At 33.2% G+C, this 18,762-nt stretch overlaps 2 protein-coding genes across 2 annotated transcripts; both read right to left on the bottom strand.

Moving 5' to 3' along the window:
• Positions 1 to 9,315: 9,315 nt before the first annotated feature.
• LOC145602430 (uncharacterized) lies at positions 9,316 to 11,685 on the bottom strand. The gene is made up of 4 exons (XM_081658621.1): positions 11,500 to 11,685; positions 11,150 to 11,405; positions 10,505 to 10,810; positions 9,316 to 9,693 (listed from the first exon to the last, which is right to left on the bottom strand). Exons 1-4 carry the CDS (start codon positions 11,541 to 11,543, stop codon positions 9,574 to 9,576), a joined length of 726 nt encoding a protein of 241 aa, XP_081514747.1. The 5' UTR covers positions 11,544 to 11,685; the 3' UTR covers positions 9,316 to 9,573.
• Positions 11,686 to 12,696: 1,011 nt separating this feature from the next.
• On the bottom strand, positions 12,697 to 17,749 carry LOC145602691 (phenylacetaldehyde reductase-like). Its single transcript, XM_081658857.1, has 3 exons — positions 17,140 to 17,749; positions 15,967 to 16,316; positions 12,697 to 13,155 (listed from the first exon to the last, which is right to left on the bottom strand). The coding sequence occupies exons 1-3, from the start codon at positions 17,635 to 17,637 to the stop codon at positions 12,993 to 12,995; spliced, it is 1,011 nt and encodes a 336-aa protein (XP_081514983.1). The 5' UTR covers positions 17,638 to 17,749; the 3' UTR covers positions 12,697 to 12,992.
• Positions 17,750 to 18,762: the final 1,013 nt, after the last annotated feature.

Below are 18,762 nucleotides of genomic sequence, written 5' to 3'. Positions count from 1 at the left end.
TATTAAGAATTTTATCTCTTTGACATTTGTAATCGACAAATTTAGGGAGAATTTACTTATTAAATAACCAGATTTTTGAATTCGATAATCCCCAAACGATGAAAAGTGAAAGGTGAGTCCCTAAACGAAGAAAAGTACGGAAGGTGAATCCCCAAAAATGCATTTTACTCCATAATTAAGGTCAATTAAATTAAACTTGTGAATATTGTAAACTCAAAAAAAATTACAAAAATTCCAAGATATATTACTGGAAAATCCGTGCATTGCACGGGCACTAATCTAGTTAATATTAATTTTTTACCAAACTCCCCTCCAATTTACAACAATATTTGTGTAAATTTAACTTTCCTAAGTAAAATTTGTTTTTCCTTATACTTTTATTACTTTATCTCTCTACTTATTTGCATACTTAATGTAAATTTACCTTTTCAATGTACTTTTATTACTTTTATTTATGTTTATTAATTCCCGTGAATACAACCCATAAGGAGCTATCAATAAGAGATGGAGGGAGTAATATTTAATTTTTATCAAATAACATGTAATATGGTAGCTTAGTGGCAAACATGTTGGAGTTTAAACTTGAGTTCGTGGGTTCAAATTTTGAAAGAATCATATTTTTAGACATGGAGTAAAAATCGGATTAAATGAGAAGAGCGCCGGGTAGAACCTAAACTTCTTTAAAAATGCCTTTTAATATATAGTGTAGATTTAGTAATTTTGCAATTTAGAAAAGCATACAAATAAAAATTCAATTCACTTCAAACTACTTATGTACTATGTCCGTCGAATATTCATACACACATAATTTGCTAATATTGTGATAAATTTATCAAATAGCATAATTAGGGGGCGTTTGGTTCAAACAATGGTATGGGTTTGGAATGAGGAATGAAACCTGGGTGGTATGGGGTAGAAACTTGATACTTGATTTCATGTGTTTGGCTTTTATCTAGGAATGATAGTTTTCCTTTTAATTTTAAACCTAAAGGTATGGGTATGAGTCATACCCACCTCCCCACTTGGGTTTCAAAAACCCATACCTTGGGGGTTTGAGGTATAGGTTTGAAAAATGAAATTTCAAGAAACAAACACAAGGTATGGGTTTTGGTCATTCCAAACCCATACCTTATACCTAATATGCTTGAACCAAACACCCCTTAATAATGGGTTTCGAAACTAATCATTCATAATTATCTTATTAGACATGAGATTCAAATACAAGTCTTATTTAGCATGCAATATGGAGATCATGAATTAAGTAATAAAACATGTATAGCATAAAAATCTTCGAAGCAACAAGCATATATATAAATCGGTATTAGCAATGGAATAAAAGTAGACACATAAAATTTGTAAGCTACAAAAATTCAATTAAATACATCTCTTAAATGCGCATTTTGAATTTTACATCATGAATAAATTATTATTACCCCCGTTGTAAGATGTTTGTATCATTTATGTTTTAAGATGTTTGTGTTTTAATATAAATAAATACTATATTAGGCTCGTGCGATGGACACCCCCAATTCATATATGGAGTAGGAGAAAAAGATACTCCGTAATGTTCATAAGAAAATGAAGTAGCCCGAACTTCCTTTAATTCTCCAATGGAAATTGCATAATTAGTCAATTCAAATATAAAATCTGTTAGAAAAATATACACTTAATTTAGCATTTTCAAATTTTTATTTATGTTGATAAAAAAAATTAATGATGTCATTATTAGTTTTGGAGGGAAAATTTTTTACAAGAAGTTGACATGTGGAAAGTAATGACATCAGCTGTAATTACTTTAGTTATATTTACCAGGTTAGATCCCGTGCCATGCACGGTGATCTATAGTTATAAACTAAATTAGCCCTGTGCGATACACAACATAAAAAATTTCAAACCATTAATTGCAATGGTATTTAGATCTAAATAATTTTGAATATAGTAAAAAATTTAACCAAATTATGCAATACATAGCACTTAAATCGGGAGTAATTATATTTGGAAGTCAGATAATTTTTTTTATAAATCCATAATAATGTATAAAAATATATAGAAAATAACATCCTTCGTAATATAATATTTGTCTTCAAAAAAACTATACTTCGTGTATATTTTAATAATTTGAAGGTAAAAAATAAGAAGGTTTAAAAAAAAGTAAAAATTAAAATTAAAATATGATGTCAGCAATTGATTTAGGCGGGAAATTTTTTTACAACTTGATATCTGTACAATTTAAATAGGGGATGATGTCAGCGGTTGTTAATTTAGTTATATTTATAAATAGATAGTTATAGATTACACGGACAATACACTAGTTCTATTAGGAGTAGCACTGTCAAAACGGTTTGACAGTTCGGTTTCGGTTCGGTTTGAAATCGGTTCGGTAGTTAATCGGGTCGGTTTGGAATCGGTTTAATTGTCTCGCGGGTCGGTTTTGGTTCGGTTTAAATAGTTATCGGTTCGATTCGGTTTCGGTTTATTCTTAAGCGATTTTAATTCGGTTCGGGTTGTAAACAGTCCGGGTAGTAAACGGTTCGGTGCAGGCGGGTTGCGGTTTGTTAACGGTGCGGTGTAAACGGTTTTTATCCCGGTTCAAACAGTTTCGGGTTGGAAACGGTTTCGGGTTAGAAACAGTTCGGTTCTTTTTTGGTTCGGTTTATAACTGGTTCGGATCTTTTTCGGTTCGGTTTTTTACTGGTTCGGTTCTTTTTCGGTTCAATTTATAATTGGTTCGGTTCTTCGATGGTTTAACCACTTTAACGTTATTCATATCGGTTCCATTTCAAGTTTACTAAATTACGGTTCGGGTCGGTTTTCGGTTTCAAAAAATAAATTGTTTATCGAGTTGTTTGGATTCGGGCAGTTAAATGGCTTTGGTTTGAAATTTGATAGTACTTGCTAACCTTTTGCGTTCACAAGTTTTAAATAAAGTCGGCAAGTCGCGAATCATTTCATATTTAGGCAACATATTATAAACAAATTCTCATTTATTTTATAAATACATATTATGTTCTGTTTCAAGTTTAGTCATACTGATCTTACTAGTTTATTACGAAGTAGATTATAAGAATTAGTGTATTAATGTATTATTGTTATACAATTAGGTTATTATATGCTTCTTATTTAATCATTTATATACTACGCATACAATCATAATCATGACTTGATGAGTTCTTGACTTCTTGTGAAATGGAAATTTGCAATTTGGTAATTCGATACTTGATTAGTCAACAAGACTGATAATTATGACTCGTTTATCATTATATATTTTCATGAAATTATGAAGATATTACAAAGTGCTTTGATTTGTATAATGAAAGAAAACACTAATGACTAATTAACAAGGTCATATTGATCAGTTCAATCGATCATATGTACTACACATTATTAACACGTGGTATCTAACCATCTCAATATCTCATAGATAAATATTCGTATCATCGTTATTCGTATGTATTAGTACAAACTACAAAGTTATACGAAGTAGCTCATTAGTGATCTTTTTAAATTAATCTATTTATACATTTTATTAATATAACGTTTTTATAATTTTTACGTGTATGAAAATAAAGATATACTAGTAGATATTTTAATACGTGTCTTGGGCACTGATCCCGATCAAATGGGGCAAAAAAATACTAAAGAATTGAAGGAATAATATTTTTGTAGATGAATGTACAACACACAAACACACACGGATCACCACTCTCAACCATAGATTAAAAAATCAATGGTTAGATTCTTTCTCCCACAACACACATGGATCACCAATCTAAACCATAGATTAAAAAAATCAATGGTTAGATTCTTTCTCCCACAACACACATGGATCACCGATCTGAACCATAGATTAAAAAAATCAATGGTTAGATTTACATGAAACCACTCTCACCCTTTTGAAACCCTTTCACTCTCACTCTCACTTTACCACTCTCACCTTACCACTCATCCTCACGGCGCCTCTTCTTCTCACGGCTAAGCGCCTCTCCGTCTCATCACCTCTCCGTCTCATCCTCACGGCGCCTCTCATTCACGGTGTTTGTTGTCCTTATTCTGAAGTTGTCCTGGCGCCTCTCATTCACGGAGTCATTGGTGTTTGCTGCCCTAATTGCTCCAAATTCAGGTATGATATATACACGGCGTCTCTCTCTCTCTAGATTTTAATTGATATGTGTTGTTGGTATCATGGTATGAATTGGTGTTGTTTTTTTTTAATTTGTTACTGTATATAGTTTAAATTGTTTTTTCTTGTATAATTATAACTCAATTATATATCTGAATACAAAAATTGAATCTTGTTTTGTCTGGATTATTGTTAACAATTTGATATAACTATTAATTATGCAAATTAGTGTTAGTGTGATTTTATTTGCTGCAATTTGTTTAATTGTTGAATTTGTTGTCGTTGGCATAGAATTCTGAAGAATATATTGATATATAATGAGCACTAGGACATTAATTACTTTGTAAAATAAGAAAATAAGGTAGAATACAGTGATTATTTTGTTGTCCTCTATCATGGTATCATGGTATCTTTACTATGCAGAAACTGAGAAACTTGTAGGCTTTACCGCCCACCCCGTGCTTCTCATTGCTCAATATGCAACAATTGTGTGCAGAGATTTGATCATCATTGTCCATGGGTGGGTCAGTGTATTGGACTAGTAAGTTAACACTTTAATATGGTATTGTCTGAAGTCTCTACATCAAAAAAAGGTTTTATCAAGAAATTGTTATTTCATTTTCAGCATATAAATTTCCTATAAATTTTGAGAAATGATACTACTTATTCAAATGAAGCCAGATCTATATCCCATAGTCAAACTTTCTTGTAATTTTGGCTGTATACATTCATCTTGCTTTCTTGTATTCTCTCTGTGTTTTTGGTAATAACTTTACTGCAATCAAAAGGGTAAGTTTGCTCATTCGAATGCTCTATTGCATCTGCAGTTGTCTTTATAAAGTTTTTTACAATTGAGCTTCCTGTAACCATTGGAAACACTGTCATCAAAATCCTTCCCTGAATGATAGGACATCTAACTACTAAGACTTGATAAAGTATCTTTCACGGACTTGAAATGAATTTATTCTTAACTAAGTGTTAAATGTAAATAACTTAGACCATTACTATACAAGACTCCATGAGCTCTTTTGCATTGTCTTATTTTCCAGGACCAAGTATGTAACATACAGACATAGACAAACCACCTTTTTTTTGTCCAGTGGGTTACATAATCTTAATAATGAACTGAATAAAACATCTGTTGCAGTAGCCTCTACCTATAACCAGTGTCAAACTTGTACTATGTCAAAGAATGTTGATGATATGATTTGTTTCTTTCAGTTTCAGATTCAGGTTCGAATGATTAATCACTTGAATATAGAAATCTGAATTTCTTTTTTTCTTTTTTTTAAAATTGATGAATGTGTATATTAATACCAGTATGTAACATACTGACCCACCCATGGTTTTGTTTCTATTTTTTTAGTAATGGAGCAAGAGTTTGGAAATTATGATGAGCACACTATAGATTCTCAAGACACTGTTCAGAATCAAGATTCTTTTCAACAACAAGTCACTAACACTAGTGGTAGTAAGCGTCAACGAACATCAGATGTGTCGAGGCATTACACCTTTTTTGATAAGTTGGTTGGTGTTGCTCTGATAAGATATGCCCGATGCAATGTTTGCGGTAATGAATATAAAGCACCAGGTACGGCTGGTACCTCCACTTGTAAAGCTCATACTACCTCATGCATGAAAAAACATCCACATCATCCTGGACATAAAGAAAGTGGTGTTCAGCCTTTGTTTAATCAAACTCGTCATTTACAATTGCTTGCTAAAGCTATAATTTTGCATTCCTATCCTTTAAGTATTGTGGAGCATCATGGCCTTAGGGAAGTTTTTACGAATTTGAACCCTAATGTGAAGCATGTGTGTAGAAACACTATTTTGAAATATTGTATTGTTGAGCATGATAAATTTAAGTCCTTGTTGTTGCAAAATTTTTCTAGAATTGAAGGTAGAGTTAGCTTCACTTGTGACTTGTGGACAGCATGCACTAATCGAGGTTATCTCACTTTAACTGCACATTATGTTGACAAAAATTGGTGTCTAAGGTCTAAAATTCTGAATTTTAGGTATTGTGGTCCTCCTCATACTGGTGTTGAGATAGAAAAATTTGTGTTTAAACTTATTGGGGAGTGGAAGCTTCAGGGTAAAGCTTTTGCAATTACTGTTGATAATGCTCGATCCATGGATCTTATGGTTGATCTTTTGAAGAAAGATTTAATGTTGACTTCTCCTCTTCCTTGTAATGGTAAATTTTTTCATATTCGATGTTCAGCTCATGTGTTGAACATTATTGTTCAAAGAGGTTTGAAAGAAGTCGATAGTAGTGTTCAAAAATTGCGTGAAGTTTGTAAATATATTGATTCTTCGGACTCTAGGCTTACTCAATTTGAGCATGCTCTTTCTGAGGCTAATTGTGTGTTTAATGGTAAGTTACGTCTTGATGTTGTGACTCGTTGGAATGCCACCTATACGATGCTCCGAAAAGCTTTAGAAGCAAAGGAAGCCTTGAAAGTGGTTATCGATAAGTTTATGGGTTATGAATTCAAACTTTCGGATGATGAATGGGATACAATTGCAAAAATATGTAATTTCCTAAAGCCATTTTATGAAATCACTGTGTTATTTTCTGGTTCAGAATATCCTACTGCAAATTTGTATTTTGCTAGTGTCTTGAAAATTGAGCACACGATAACTAAAGCTCATATAGACCCTAAACTTGCACCCATGGAAAAACTGATGCTTGAAAAGTTTGAGAGCTATTGGGATGATTATTGTTTGATCCTTTCAATTGCTGTCGTTCTTGATCCTCGCTGTAAGCTTATTAGAGTGAGAAAGATGTTGAAAGTGCTTTATGTTGAGGAGGCATGTGATGAAAAGGCAAAGGTGATTAAAGATGCTCTTTTGGAGTTGTATAACTTTTATTCATCTATGTCTTCCGGTTTTAACTCAAGTACATTTGTTCCCCCCTCCATCCCAATTGTGACCGATAAATCAAATGGTGACGATGATGACATATTCAAGGTAATTAATTTCTTTTTTAAAAAAATTACATAATAATAATTGTATGTTTTAATTTTATTATTTAATAAAAGCATTTTGTTTGAACTTTTCTAGAATATTGATGATGATGATGATGATGGCCCATTAAACCGACCATCGATGGAGATTGATAATTATTTGACTACTACTCGTGTCCCATATATTGAAGGGGAGAATTATGATGTTCTCAAGTATTGGGAATCTCAAGTTAGGGTGTACCCTATATTAGCTGCTATGGCTAGGGATGTTTTGGCCATTCCTATAACATCGGTAGCCTCTGAGTCTTCTTTTAGCATGGGTGGTCGTATTTTAAACAAGTATAGGAGTGCGCTTTTGCCTAAGAATGTTGAGGCGTTGGTTACCACACAAAATTGGTTACGTGGTTATGATTGTGATATTGAAGAAGACGTCCTTGAAATTGGTAAAGAAGTGATAGATGAAAGTTTTGCATCTAATTCGGAAGGTATTGACGTTCTTTAATCTTTTTTTTTTTTAAATAGCTTTTTTTCCTCCTGCCTCCCTCCTGAATTCTGCTCACATATAGCTTTTCTTTTTCCTCAAGCCTAGGCGATGCTACATTGGGGTGAATTCTGCCATGTCTGCTGCTATTCTGTTATGCTGCTGCTGTTCTGCTTGTCTGCTGTTCTGCTTGTCTGCTGTTCTGCTGCTGCTGTTCTGCTTGTCTGCTGTTCTGCCATGTCTGTTGCTGGTCTGCTGTGTTCTGCTGTGTCTTTGCTGTTCGGCTGTTCTGCTGGTATGATGTTCTGCTGTGTCTGCTGCTCTTCTGTTCTTCTGCTGCTCTTTTGCTGTGTCTTCTCTACTGTTCTGCTATGTCTTCTCTGCTGTTCTGCTGCTCTTCTCTGCTGTTGCTGCTGTCTCTGCTGTGTCTACTGACTGTTTTAGTTACTTGACATCCGCGGGTTTTAAGCCTTTAAGGGTGTAGGTAAATGTTGTGGCTTTTGTTGAGTAATTTCAAGAAACTTTTTTGCTAAATGCATTTAAAAAAATTATTATGTAAACTGGCAGTTTGGCTGCTTTTGGTTATTTCTGTTGATAGTGATGATGATGATGGTGATGAGTGGCATTCTTGGTCAATGCACTTTGTGATTGTATTATTTGCTTGGGGTAAATTTGAGTACATTGTTACTGTGTTTCATGTAGATGAAAACTTGATGAATTTAGAAGTTAGAAGTATAAAACCTTGGTATTTTGAAGGTAGCTCTCCTCTTACATTTGAAGTTCATTCAAAACAATTGAGAAAAATATAGCAAGCCTTTGAATTGACTCTAAGGGATCCTAACCTTTACGATTTTTCAAACTATTCGGGATATGCAATTAACTATGATATTCAATGGCCTATGGAGTTAGAATCTTCCTATTGATTTAATGAAAAGCTTTTTTTCCATTGAATCCATGTCTAACAGTTTGAGACACTTGAATTTGTCCTGTCCAAGTTCCAAAATTTCCATCTTTGACTGTTCTAGAGAAACCGGTAGTCTGCAGATTTAATGATAAGTTTGGAATATTGTGTGTGGCTCTTTAGAAAAATTGATAAATTTGGAATATATGCTAAATATATTCTAAGATTTCTAATATTCAATCCATTTAATTATATAAAAAAGTTTGTACTATTCAAAATAAAAAATAAATAAATAAGTTTGTAAACGGTTCGATTTATAAGCGGTTTGGTTCATAGACGGTTCGGTTTATAACCAGTTCGGTTTACAATCAGTTCGGTTTTTAAATGGTTCGGTGCAAACGGGTAGCAGTTTGCTAACGGTTCGGTGTAAACGGTTTTTATGCCAGTTTAAACGGTTTCGGGTTGGAACCGGTTTCGGTTTAGATACGGTTCGGTTCTCTTTCGGTTCGGTTTTCATTCAGTTCGGTTTATATTCGGTTCGGTTTGTTAACAGGTTCGGTTCTTAAACAGTTTACCATTACTCGGGTCGATTCGGTTTCGGGTTTACTAAAATACGGTTCGGGTCGGTTTTCGGTTCCAAAAAATTCGGTTTTTAATCGGTTCGGTTCTCATTTGGGTCGGCCGGTTTCGGACAGTTAAACGGTTTCGGTTTGAAATTTGACAGCACTAATTAGGAGGTTTAGGATATCAATTGTGTGCTACTTTCTTATAGTTCCAATTTGAATTTCAAATCCAATGAATTATGAAAAACCATGAAGTAATTATAAATTAAAACATACAATGATCTCAAATTCTCATATTTCAGTGATATAATGATTACATTAGCACTATGAAAATCAACCTTGGTTTAAAAGTGTTAATCAAGTTGAATTAAGCTAAGCATATAAAGAGCTCATAATGAGGCAAAATTTAATATGATTGGTTAGTACAGATAACATACGAGTATTCATAATTACCACTATGATTCAAAATATACCACTAAAATGGTCCCACACTTACTCTTACCCTTAATCCCAAACAAACTTCTTTATACAAGTAATCATATAGCATCATCAAGTGGATTGTTTTGTGCTAATTTTTTTAGATTTTTAATAATCATTACAAGTTTTGTGTTTAGCCGATTCACAAAGAACTTGGGAAGCCATCCTGCTGGATCTAGCTGTATAAAAAACAAAAAGAAAAAAAAAAAGAAAAAAGAATTAAATATAAAGTAAGACATTCTTGAAATTAAAGAAAAATAAAGCAAAAAATAAAAACTCTAAATAACACTTTAATCATAAAGTTTTGAGCTTACCATTCTCATCTTATTTCTAAATTCAACTTATTTTGAAAATATGATGGTGCATAAACATTGTTGACATGGTAGAATAAGTCTTATATAGTGAAGTCTTATGTGTGAGACCGCTTTATAAGACATCTTAACTATTTGTCAATAATTTTTCATAAATTAATTGCATACCATTTTTGTTTTGATTATTGTTACCCTTTATCTAATCAATAATTGTTACGAAGTATATTATAAGAAGAAATTCCAAGTTTCTCAACATGAGAAACAAACTATGTTTCTTAAATGGCAAAATCGTAGATAAAACATTTTTTTTATTGGTCTTTGGAAGTAATGGTTTTGTCATAAACCGCTACTAAAGTAATAATTTTGCCTGTAATTTTACAAATTATCCTATTGAGAAACAAATTTGGTTTCTCATGTTGAGAAACTAGAACGACCTCTACTATAAGACTGTCTCACAAAAGAAGTTGTACATGTTATTACATTCTAGATAACAGCCAATATAAGTGTTTCTACCAATTTTGTATAATTTCTTCTTCTCACAATTCTTGTACGTTTCAAGTTATGTGCAACGATTTGACATAAAGCAGAGAGGGAAAATGTCTAATCGTTGCATATAGCCTGTAACGGAGGTAGTAATTAATTTAAAAATTGCTTGATTTTAAAAGTTGATGAATAATACCTGAACAACATAGGTGACCATGCAAGAATCATCCTCAAGCTTCTCCACAACCCACCCAGATTGCAGTAATAAACCTCTAATAGCTTTGTTTTGTTTAGGGTATAACCCAGCAGCTATCTCTTTGGGTAGTGATGCTACTGCTACGACCAGGGTGCCATCATCCATTGTCTCACGTCGCTCGTATACAATGAACTCTCTGTTCTTAAACAACGGCCTCGAGGCATCCCCGAACCTTAGTCGTATTATGCTTAGATTTTCCTCAAGATCTTTTATGTATCTTGCCTCCACCAAGTCATGATCCCATTGCTGAGTGTTGAAAATTCAAATTTTTATTATAAAGTTATACAGGTTACCGTAACAACATAATTTCACATACAACTTTTAATGTGCATTCAATTATAAACAACAAACTAGTAATTGGAATAAATGATGAAGTGGATGAACCATTACTCCGAATGATACATGGAAAGGTAACAACTTTTTCCGAACATCTTTATACAGTTAATGTAAGGATTCAATTTAGACCGAGGAGTATCAAATTTAATAAATTTTTTTTTTTGTTTCCTAGGAGATTAGTTGAGGGGTTGAGAAGGTCAAAGAGTTAGTTCAACTACTAAATTCGTATGACAAAACAGAAAAACAAACCTTTGCAGCATCAATAGCATTGGCAACAGACATGAACTGCTTAGGAGAGACTGATCTGAGTAACCAACGACTACGAAAGATATGAAATGATCCTGAACGCCGCTTTGATATTTCCATGTCTCCATCTAATGAAAGAATCTTCCACCCATCATTCCCATTTCCATTCCTGCACGAGTCTGAGGCTGAAAGAAGCTCTTGTATACAGTTCTCGCTTGCATAGTGTACGTATCTCCTTAGCGAATCCTCGCTAATTGACCTTGCAACAGGCGGAACATAAGTTATTTTACTGAATGATCAAGGCCGAGACAATGAAGATAGAAACAGAACAAAAGAAAGGAAAAGAAAGTTACCATGAGCTGTTACAAGGTGCTGGGCTACTCATATCATCAGGCATAATGAAAACACTGTTTGAGATATTCTGATCACTTCTTTTGCTATTAGAGATATGGGATATCGGAAAATATATGTCTGATGTATTTTCTGTATCACACAAGCTTTAGGAAAGAAAGAAGGCTATATACCATCAAGAAAAAGAATTGAGATGGAGAAGGTAATGGTGGTGGGGTTGAAGATTAGTTTTTGAGTGGCATAAGGATCATGGAATAATTTTATATTATAAAGTGGGCCAAAATCATTTGATGCACATGCCAATGCCAGGAGCCAAAAAATATTTATTAAATAACAGATGCATGATTAGAAAGCCTTACCTTGATCTATTCACCAATTTAGGAAAAAAAAAATACAGTCTCGTGGAATCTTGTTGGATTCATCCCTGTATGCGTTTTCAATATATCTTTTCAATTTTTTTTTTTTTTACAGATGTGTAATTAATGTAGGAGACCGTTAAAGTCAGAATGTTGCAAGTAATTTAGATCGACGAAGGAAGTACAATAAACAAATGATTCAACTCTCACACAGACTTTCTGTTATCAGAAAAAGAAAAGATTCCATCTTTGTAAAAGAGCAGCATAAAATTTAAGAAGTAGATAGAAAGAGAGCACATGGAATGCTGCTTAATTTCTGAACACAGAAAAAACAGGAAAGAGAAACAAGTATAAATGCTAAAGCCAGAAGTATAATATGCATAAGTTAACTCTAAAACTTGCCTGTTTATGGGTGAACAAAGGCCCTACCAAATAGAATCATCAAAAGGTCCCAAAATCACGTGCTTAAGAAGCAGCCAAAGTTTACAAACAAGAAATGACAGCAAAAACAGGCAATCTATCTCTTTGGGAAAGCTCCTTACTGGAGTAACAACTAACCAGTACCATCATGTACTTTCCATAGTCATTCTTAACCTTAGTTTCTGCCATTGATTTAATATCATGTGTTTTTTACAGAGGTTCATAGAAGTCATTAATAATTGGCTAACTGACCGTAAACCAAGGTTTGGACTATCTGCTTATTATCGCGATGTTCTTACAGGGATATCATGTGGGAAGCCCTAGATTTCAATGAAAATGGACATGAAATTTGCACAATGTATAAAACCAACATCAGTACAGTAATAGGAATCCATAGAACAATTATCGATAGATACAATTTTTATTAGTAATGTCAGTAGCTTGTCATTAATAAATCATTAGTACTGGATGATTATGAATCGAAATGAAACAGATCAAACTAGTGATTAGCACAAAAGAAATTTATTATTCTTAGCATAGTAACAGATAATAGACGGGCAGACTAAGACACTACGAGCTGATTATTTTTAGTTGCCTGTTTCTGAAACTACGGAGACTTTACATCCTTGAATTCTAGGCCATCAAGCCCACTATTATTGTCTTCCGTGTTGCATCTAAATGCATCAAAATACCGGAAGAGTATAATTTTTTAACTGCAACTATGATTCTGGCTTTTGTATGTCCAAGAGACCTATGGCTTTCAAGCTCTCTACTGTTTCCTGTATTGCTTCTTCGAGTGGCGTAAAAACTAGGCCAAGATTGATCAATCTCTTGGCTGCATCTCTGCATGCCACCAGACCTGGTTGGGTTTCTTCAGTAAACCTGACATTTTGAAAGAGTTCAATTAAAAGCAAAGGTTATTAAGCCCCAAACGCTAAAATTGAAAAGATAGATATTGAGGTAAAGCAACAACAGTACATACATGACAAGTGACCAATGCTTTCCATCAACATAATTTTTCTTAGCTCAAAACCTTTTTGCACTTTCCTAGTTTTGATTTTTTCATTCCATTTCCAGGCCATAAGGGTATGTAGACAGAGATAGACATTTATGTAGGATTACACCTTCCCGACTACTTTAATTTGAGTTTACTTCCTGCTAAAAATTCTACGAAAATGATTTTTACACTCTCCCAATACAGAATACCACAGGCAGTCAGGCATTACCAAGAAAATTTTTGTAATATCTTATTTTATCGTCTTTTTATAATTCGTTCAAACAAATCTTCCAAGTAAGATAATATTCATTCATTTTGCAGTTGTTACTTATTAGTCAGAAAAAATTTACCTCTTATCAAGTTGCTGTATGTTTTCACAAGAGTAAGAGAGTGAAGTTCAAATATAGCGGCATTAAATATGATAAATCGTAAAGCAGCTAAAATTTTTAGTATTACTGCTAATCAAGCATTACAACATGGTTATTGTGTTAACATACACATCATAGGACAGTTTGATAAGTGGTGGAACTTTCAAGTTTAGAAGACATGTTATAATGTAGCAAATTAGGGCTGAATTCTATGGATGAAATTGTAATGTTATCCACTAGGTCTAGGAAAATCAGCGTTTTTGGCTCACAACAAAAAAAACAGAGTTAAATCCATGAAATGTGGAAACTGGAAAGTGTTACCCTTCTAAAGTTGTTGGTCTTTTTATTTCCTAATTAAATGATTTAATGAATAGTACTAGATCAAGGAACAAATCAGCAGCAGTAAAATCAGATATAAAAAATACTAAAATTAGCCTTATTAGAAGCATAAATGCAGGGAAGGCAGGTTACAAAAGAACTCAAAGGAACAACGAAAAGTTTTTTTTTTTTTTTTTTTTGTTTTTGTAATGGTAACATCAATCATCACAAGGCCCAAAATTCCTGACGAAGTCAAATGAGTGTTTTTGATGAAAAGCACTATACCACTACAATTTCAAACATCATTTACTCAACTAATATTTTCTATCTTGAAAAAAAGAAAGGGGTTTGCAACATTCCACATGGTCCATAAAGTAATCCAACTATTTTTTTGTGTGCGTTTTCGCTTTCTGGTGATGGCGGTGGTGCTGTGCAGTGACCACATGATATATGGTGTGTAGTGGATGGCTTGCCAAAAGCATAGAAATTAAGCTGCTAAGTAGAATGATCCTAAAATCTCTAGACATCTATACTAACAAACCTAATGAATTAGCTGAAAGGAAAGCCAAGCCCGTATCTTTACATCTTGCCATTTTAAATTAGAAAAAATAAAATAAAAAATACACCATATATCGCTTAGGGAAAAAACAGAAAGAGGCAGGGACGGATGTGTCAGAATCTGTATTAGAGTAAACAACATGGAAGAAAGAAACATGTGGAACGATTGTTCCCCTGAACAAAACAACACAGTATGAATAACATGAATTTCATCTTGTGTCAGTCACGAATAATCATACATTAGGCCTACCGACAGACCAGAGGAACACAAATCAGACCACACAATCACAGGTTAACAATTAGCAACAACTTCTCAATGGATATCTCAGCATTTGATCTCCTATGATCCTATCAAACCATATGCACCAAAACATAAATCAGGCAATACGACATTGCATCGTCTTCTCCTCATCTTGGTCAAAACAGACCTGTAAATCCTAAGGGGATACGGAGTACTAAAATACCTAGAAAACCCAACAGCACAGAATACACCACTAAAAAAACCTTCCCTACAGATGGTGAGTATGAAGTATCAACGAAATGAAGATATGTATGCCCATAATTCGTGATTTTCCATAAGATTGACAAAGAGAAAATTCTTAACGATACTTAAATCTAACGCGTGGCTTATATTTAGAACCTTTCATCTCCAATAAACAAGCACCATTGACTTCTGATAACACTATGAGGAAATGGGGTGGGGGGGGGGGTGAATAATTGTTAAACTACCATTTTACTATACAATTAACATGAAGGACAATCCATACTGCAAAGCCTTCAATCAAAATTAAGAGGACCACCCAATTAGTGCTAGATATTATTTTAAAGTCATGCTGATCATAACTACAAAGAATCAGGATTTTGATTAATAGGGAAATATTTCAAGATATAAAAGCCATGTCTTCAGTCTCCTAATCTCTTCCCATTATTGAAAAAAAAGGTTAACTAAATCAAAACCACATTCACATCAATCACATGACATTGTTTTAGAATACTAGATAAGCTTAAGGGTTAGATTTTCAACTATTTGCCCCTCAGACCACAACACAACTGATTCTTTATCAAGCTCATTGCTTTCATAAACAAAAAGAGGCAATTTAATCACCTCTTTGTAGGTAAAAGTGTCAAAGGAAATCTACGCTGTGGTGAAATCAAGAGTGAGAAACATAATATGAAAGAAAATAGCTGAAGGCTACAGAGATTGGCTTAATACTCTTTAGCTTTCTGCTATTCGGTCTTTTTGTAATAATCCTGTATTCTCTACTATGTCTGCTTTTGTCTTCTGTCTTTCTAGTTGTTTAAGCGTCTTGAGGGGAAGGGGGTCCTTCGTAGAAATTTTGTCATCTTTCTAGATGTCCTTAGGTTGTATTACTGGTTTTAGTTAATGAGAATACTACTTACCAAAAACATAATACAAAATAACAATAACTAAAGAAAGGTGATAAAATAGACCTGTGAATCGGGTACTCAGGGAAGAGTGCAGAGACTTTAGCAGCAAAATCACCAAACTGGTAGATACCATTAGTGCAAAGGTACCTGCCAGAAGCATCAGGGGTCTCAAACAACAGGACTTGAGCTCTTGCCACATCTTTAACGTGCACTGCTCCTAACCAGTGATACTCCTGAGTCTCTTCCGATCCCTGAAGCAGCTGTTGCAGAACAGCACAGCTCGCATTCAAGCCTGGCTGCAGCAGCTTTCCAAGACACGTAGCTGGATTAATAGCCACCACATCTAGACCATGCTTTTCTGAGAATTCCCAGGCAGCCTTTTCTGCTAGTGTCTTAGATACTGGGTACCATTTCTGTGATACACAAACATAACACTACCAAATCAGCAAATTCATACAAAGAACATCAGCTTAATCATGTAAACTTAGGTGGGTGATAGGATCCATTAAACTTGGCATAAGCCCATTCCTTGGTGAATAAAAATTCCAACATCTCTTTAATTATCTATAAGTTGAATTATAAAAAAATCATAATGTTGAAAATGTAATTGAAATAAATCTAAATGCATCATACAAAATATCACTAATCCAATAAGTTTTTAATTACAATTTCACACCAAATAAATATACATCAAAGAGATTAAACAGCGCCTTAATAAGATATCACTAATCCAATGTTTACAATTAGATTTCCCCTTTGGCCCTTTCTCAACAAAACTCAAGACATTCCTCACTTTAATTTTTCTATTGTTTTAAGCTTCAATCATTATAACTCCTTAATTAATAAATCCAATAATTTAAAAATAACCACATACTAATACAACTTTTTCCGACATACATTAGAACCTCTGATGGTGCACGTGCAATCACAGCTAAATGTATTCCCAATTAGCATAAATTATTGCAAATTCCACAAATAAGTTATATCCCACAAATTGAAAGGGAGAATGTTGTCATTTCATCATTTCACAACAAGCTTGGTTGGTTAAAGTCGTGAGAGATAAAGGTCAATAAACTTTTTTACTAATAAGATCATTTAAACTGAGTCCTATGTACGATAGGTCGCATGTTCAAATCCCTCACCTCCATTTGTAATTTGTATTACGTACCCTATTCAAAACTTCAAAAAATAAAAATAAATAAAAATAAATCATAAATTTAAGAAGATGGAGTGAACCTGATTAGAACGGCAATAGTGAAGATCAGTCCAAGAAGACTCATCAAAAGGCAAAGAAGGAGACCAAGCAGGATTAGGAACCATAGCAGAAATAGAAGAAGTGAGCACCACCCTTTTCACCCCATGTTTCTTGGAAGCTTCTAGAACATTCAGAGTACCCTTAACAGCAGGGTCCACAAGCTCAGACTGTGGGTCCTTAGGATCCTCCAAAGTACACGGGGACGCCACGTGGAATACCCCATGACATCCTTCAACAGCCCTCGAAACAGCGTCGTAGTCGACGATATCGGCTTCGAATATTTGTATGGTGGGAGGAGGAATAGAGGAAGGGAGGAGAGATAGAAGGTGAGACGAAGACGAGTTGGGGAAGATACAGCAGTTGATGGTGGTGTAGCCGGATTCAATGAGGGTTTTCACAAGGTATGTGCCAATGAAACCGTTTGCTCCTGTTACGCATACTGCTGGTTTTTTGTTGGAGTTGGGAGAAGAAGATGACATTTTTTTTGGTGGGTAAATTGAATGTTGTTGATTTTCTGTTTGTTTGTTTTTGAGGAGGGATTGAGATGTGGAACTTGGCACGGTTAATACTTTCACGGAAACTCCACGTAATGTATTCAATGTTTATGGGAGGAGGCATTTAATATGAGGGATATGGATAAGAGATATCACGAGAAAAGATAAGTATACTAATAAGGATAAATACACTTTTTTTTTTATTTATCCTTTTACAAATATGTTAAATTTTTAAAAAATATCATAGTTTCAAAATTAGTTAGGAATTGATTTGCTTTAATTATGTAGTAGGCATGTAAATACAAATAATATTAATAAAAATGTTATATTAAAAACTTACATATAAAAAAAAATTATCAAATAAGCTTGAAATATTATAAATTAGATGAAAGCCTGTGCGATGCACGGTTTTTTATATATAAATCTCAAGAAAATATATTTTCGAATATATTCTAATGTTTTTTTTTTAATTATTTGATTTATTTTACTATCTAATAATTTCAGACAAAAAACACATAATATTTTAATTAAATTGTTATTGCCTATTACAAAAGTTTTTTTTTAATGTAATTTATAATTCGACTTTTTTTATTGTTGTTTTGTATTTTATTGTGGTTGTTAATTATATGACTACTGAATTTAAAAATATGAATAATTGCAAATATGATATCTTTCAAATTTTTTTTTGTAAATGTGATATTTTATCTATTACATATTGGGATAAAATCTTTAATATGAAAAGATATTTTTTTTTTAAATAATAAAAATCCTAAATCATTATTCGTTGTTTTTTAAAAGATAAAAATATTTAAAAATAATAAAATCATGTATACTATTTATCTTCTATTTTGATAAAATCACCACCTTCGTTCACACCCATATCTCTTCCACATAATCAAATGGATAAATAAAACATGTTAGCAAAAATAAAATTCATATAAAATTAATCTTTATAGTCTTATAAAATAAATCAATATATATATCTACCGGGAAGTGAAAAATTGTTGTGAAATTGATCTAAAAATTTTAATTGTACAAAATCAAATCTAGATATATACATTGAATTTTATCATCATCCTCAATCGCCCGGACAATAATATTATAAAAAAT

Source organism: Chenopodium album, chromosome 21 (assembly GCF_948465745.1).
Source record: "Chenopodium album chromosome 21, dcCheAlbu1.1, whole genome shotgun sequence".
Taxonomy (NCBI): Eukaryota; Viridiplantae; Streptophyta; class Magnoliopsida; order Caryophyllales; family Amaranthaceae; genus Chenopodium; species Chenopodium album.
Note: the sequence above shows the minus strand (reverse complement) of the source record. Positions and strands in the feature narration are given on the sequence as shown.

Excerpts from the sequence above, each read along its gene's own strand:
- LOC145602430 (XM_081658621.1), bottom strand. The coding sequence starts at position 11,543 with ATGCCTGATGATATGAGTAGCCCAGCACCTTGTAACAGCTCATG. Across the intron at positions 10,811-11,149 it reads ATGCTATTGATGCTGCAAAG|CAATGGGATCATGACTTGGT; the intron begins GTTTGTTTTTCT and ends TTCAACACTCAG. Across the intron at positions 9,694-10,504 it reads TGGTCACCTATGTTGTTCAG|CTAGATCCAGCAGGATGGCT; the intron begins GTATTATTCATC and ends TTTTTTATACAG.
- LOC145602691 (XM_081658857.1), bottom strand. The coding sequence starts at position 17,637 with ATGTCATCTTCTTCTCCCAACTCCAACAAAAAACCAGCAGTATGCGTA. Across the intron at positions 16,317-17,139 it reads ACTATTGCCGTTCTAATCAG|AAATGGTACCCAGTATCTAA; the intron begins GTTCACTCCATC and ends TGTGTATCACAG. Across the intron at positions 13,156-15,966 it reads CCTGAGTACCCGATTCACAG|GTTTACTGAAGAAACCCAAC; the intron begins GTCTATTTTATC and ends TCAAAATGTCAG.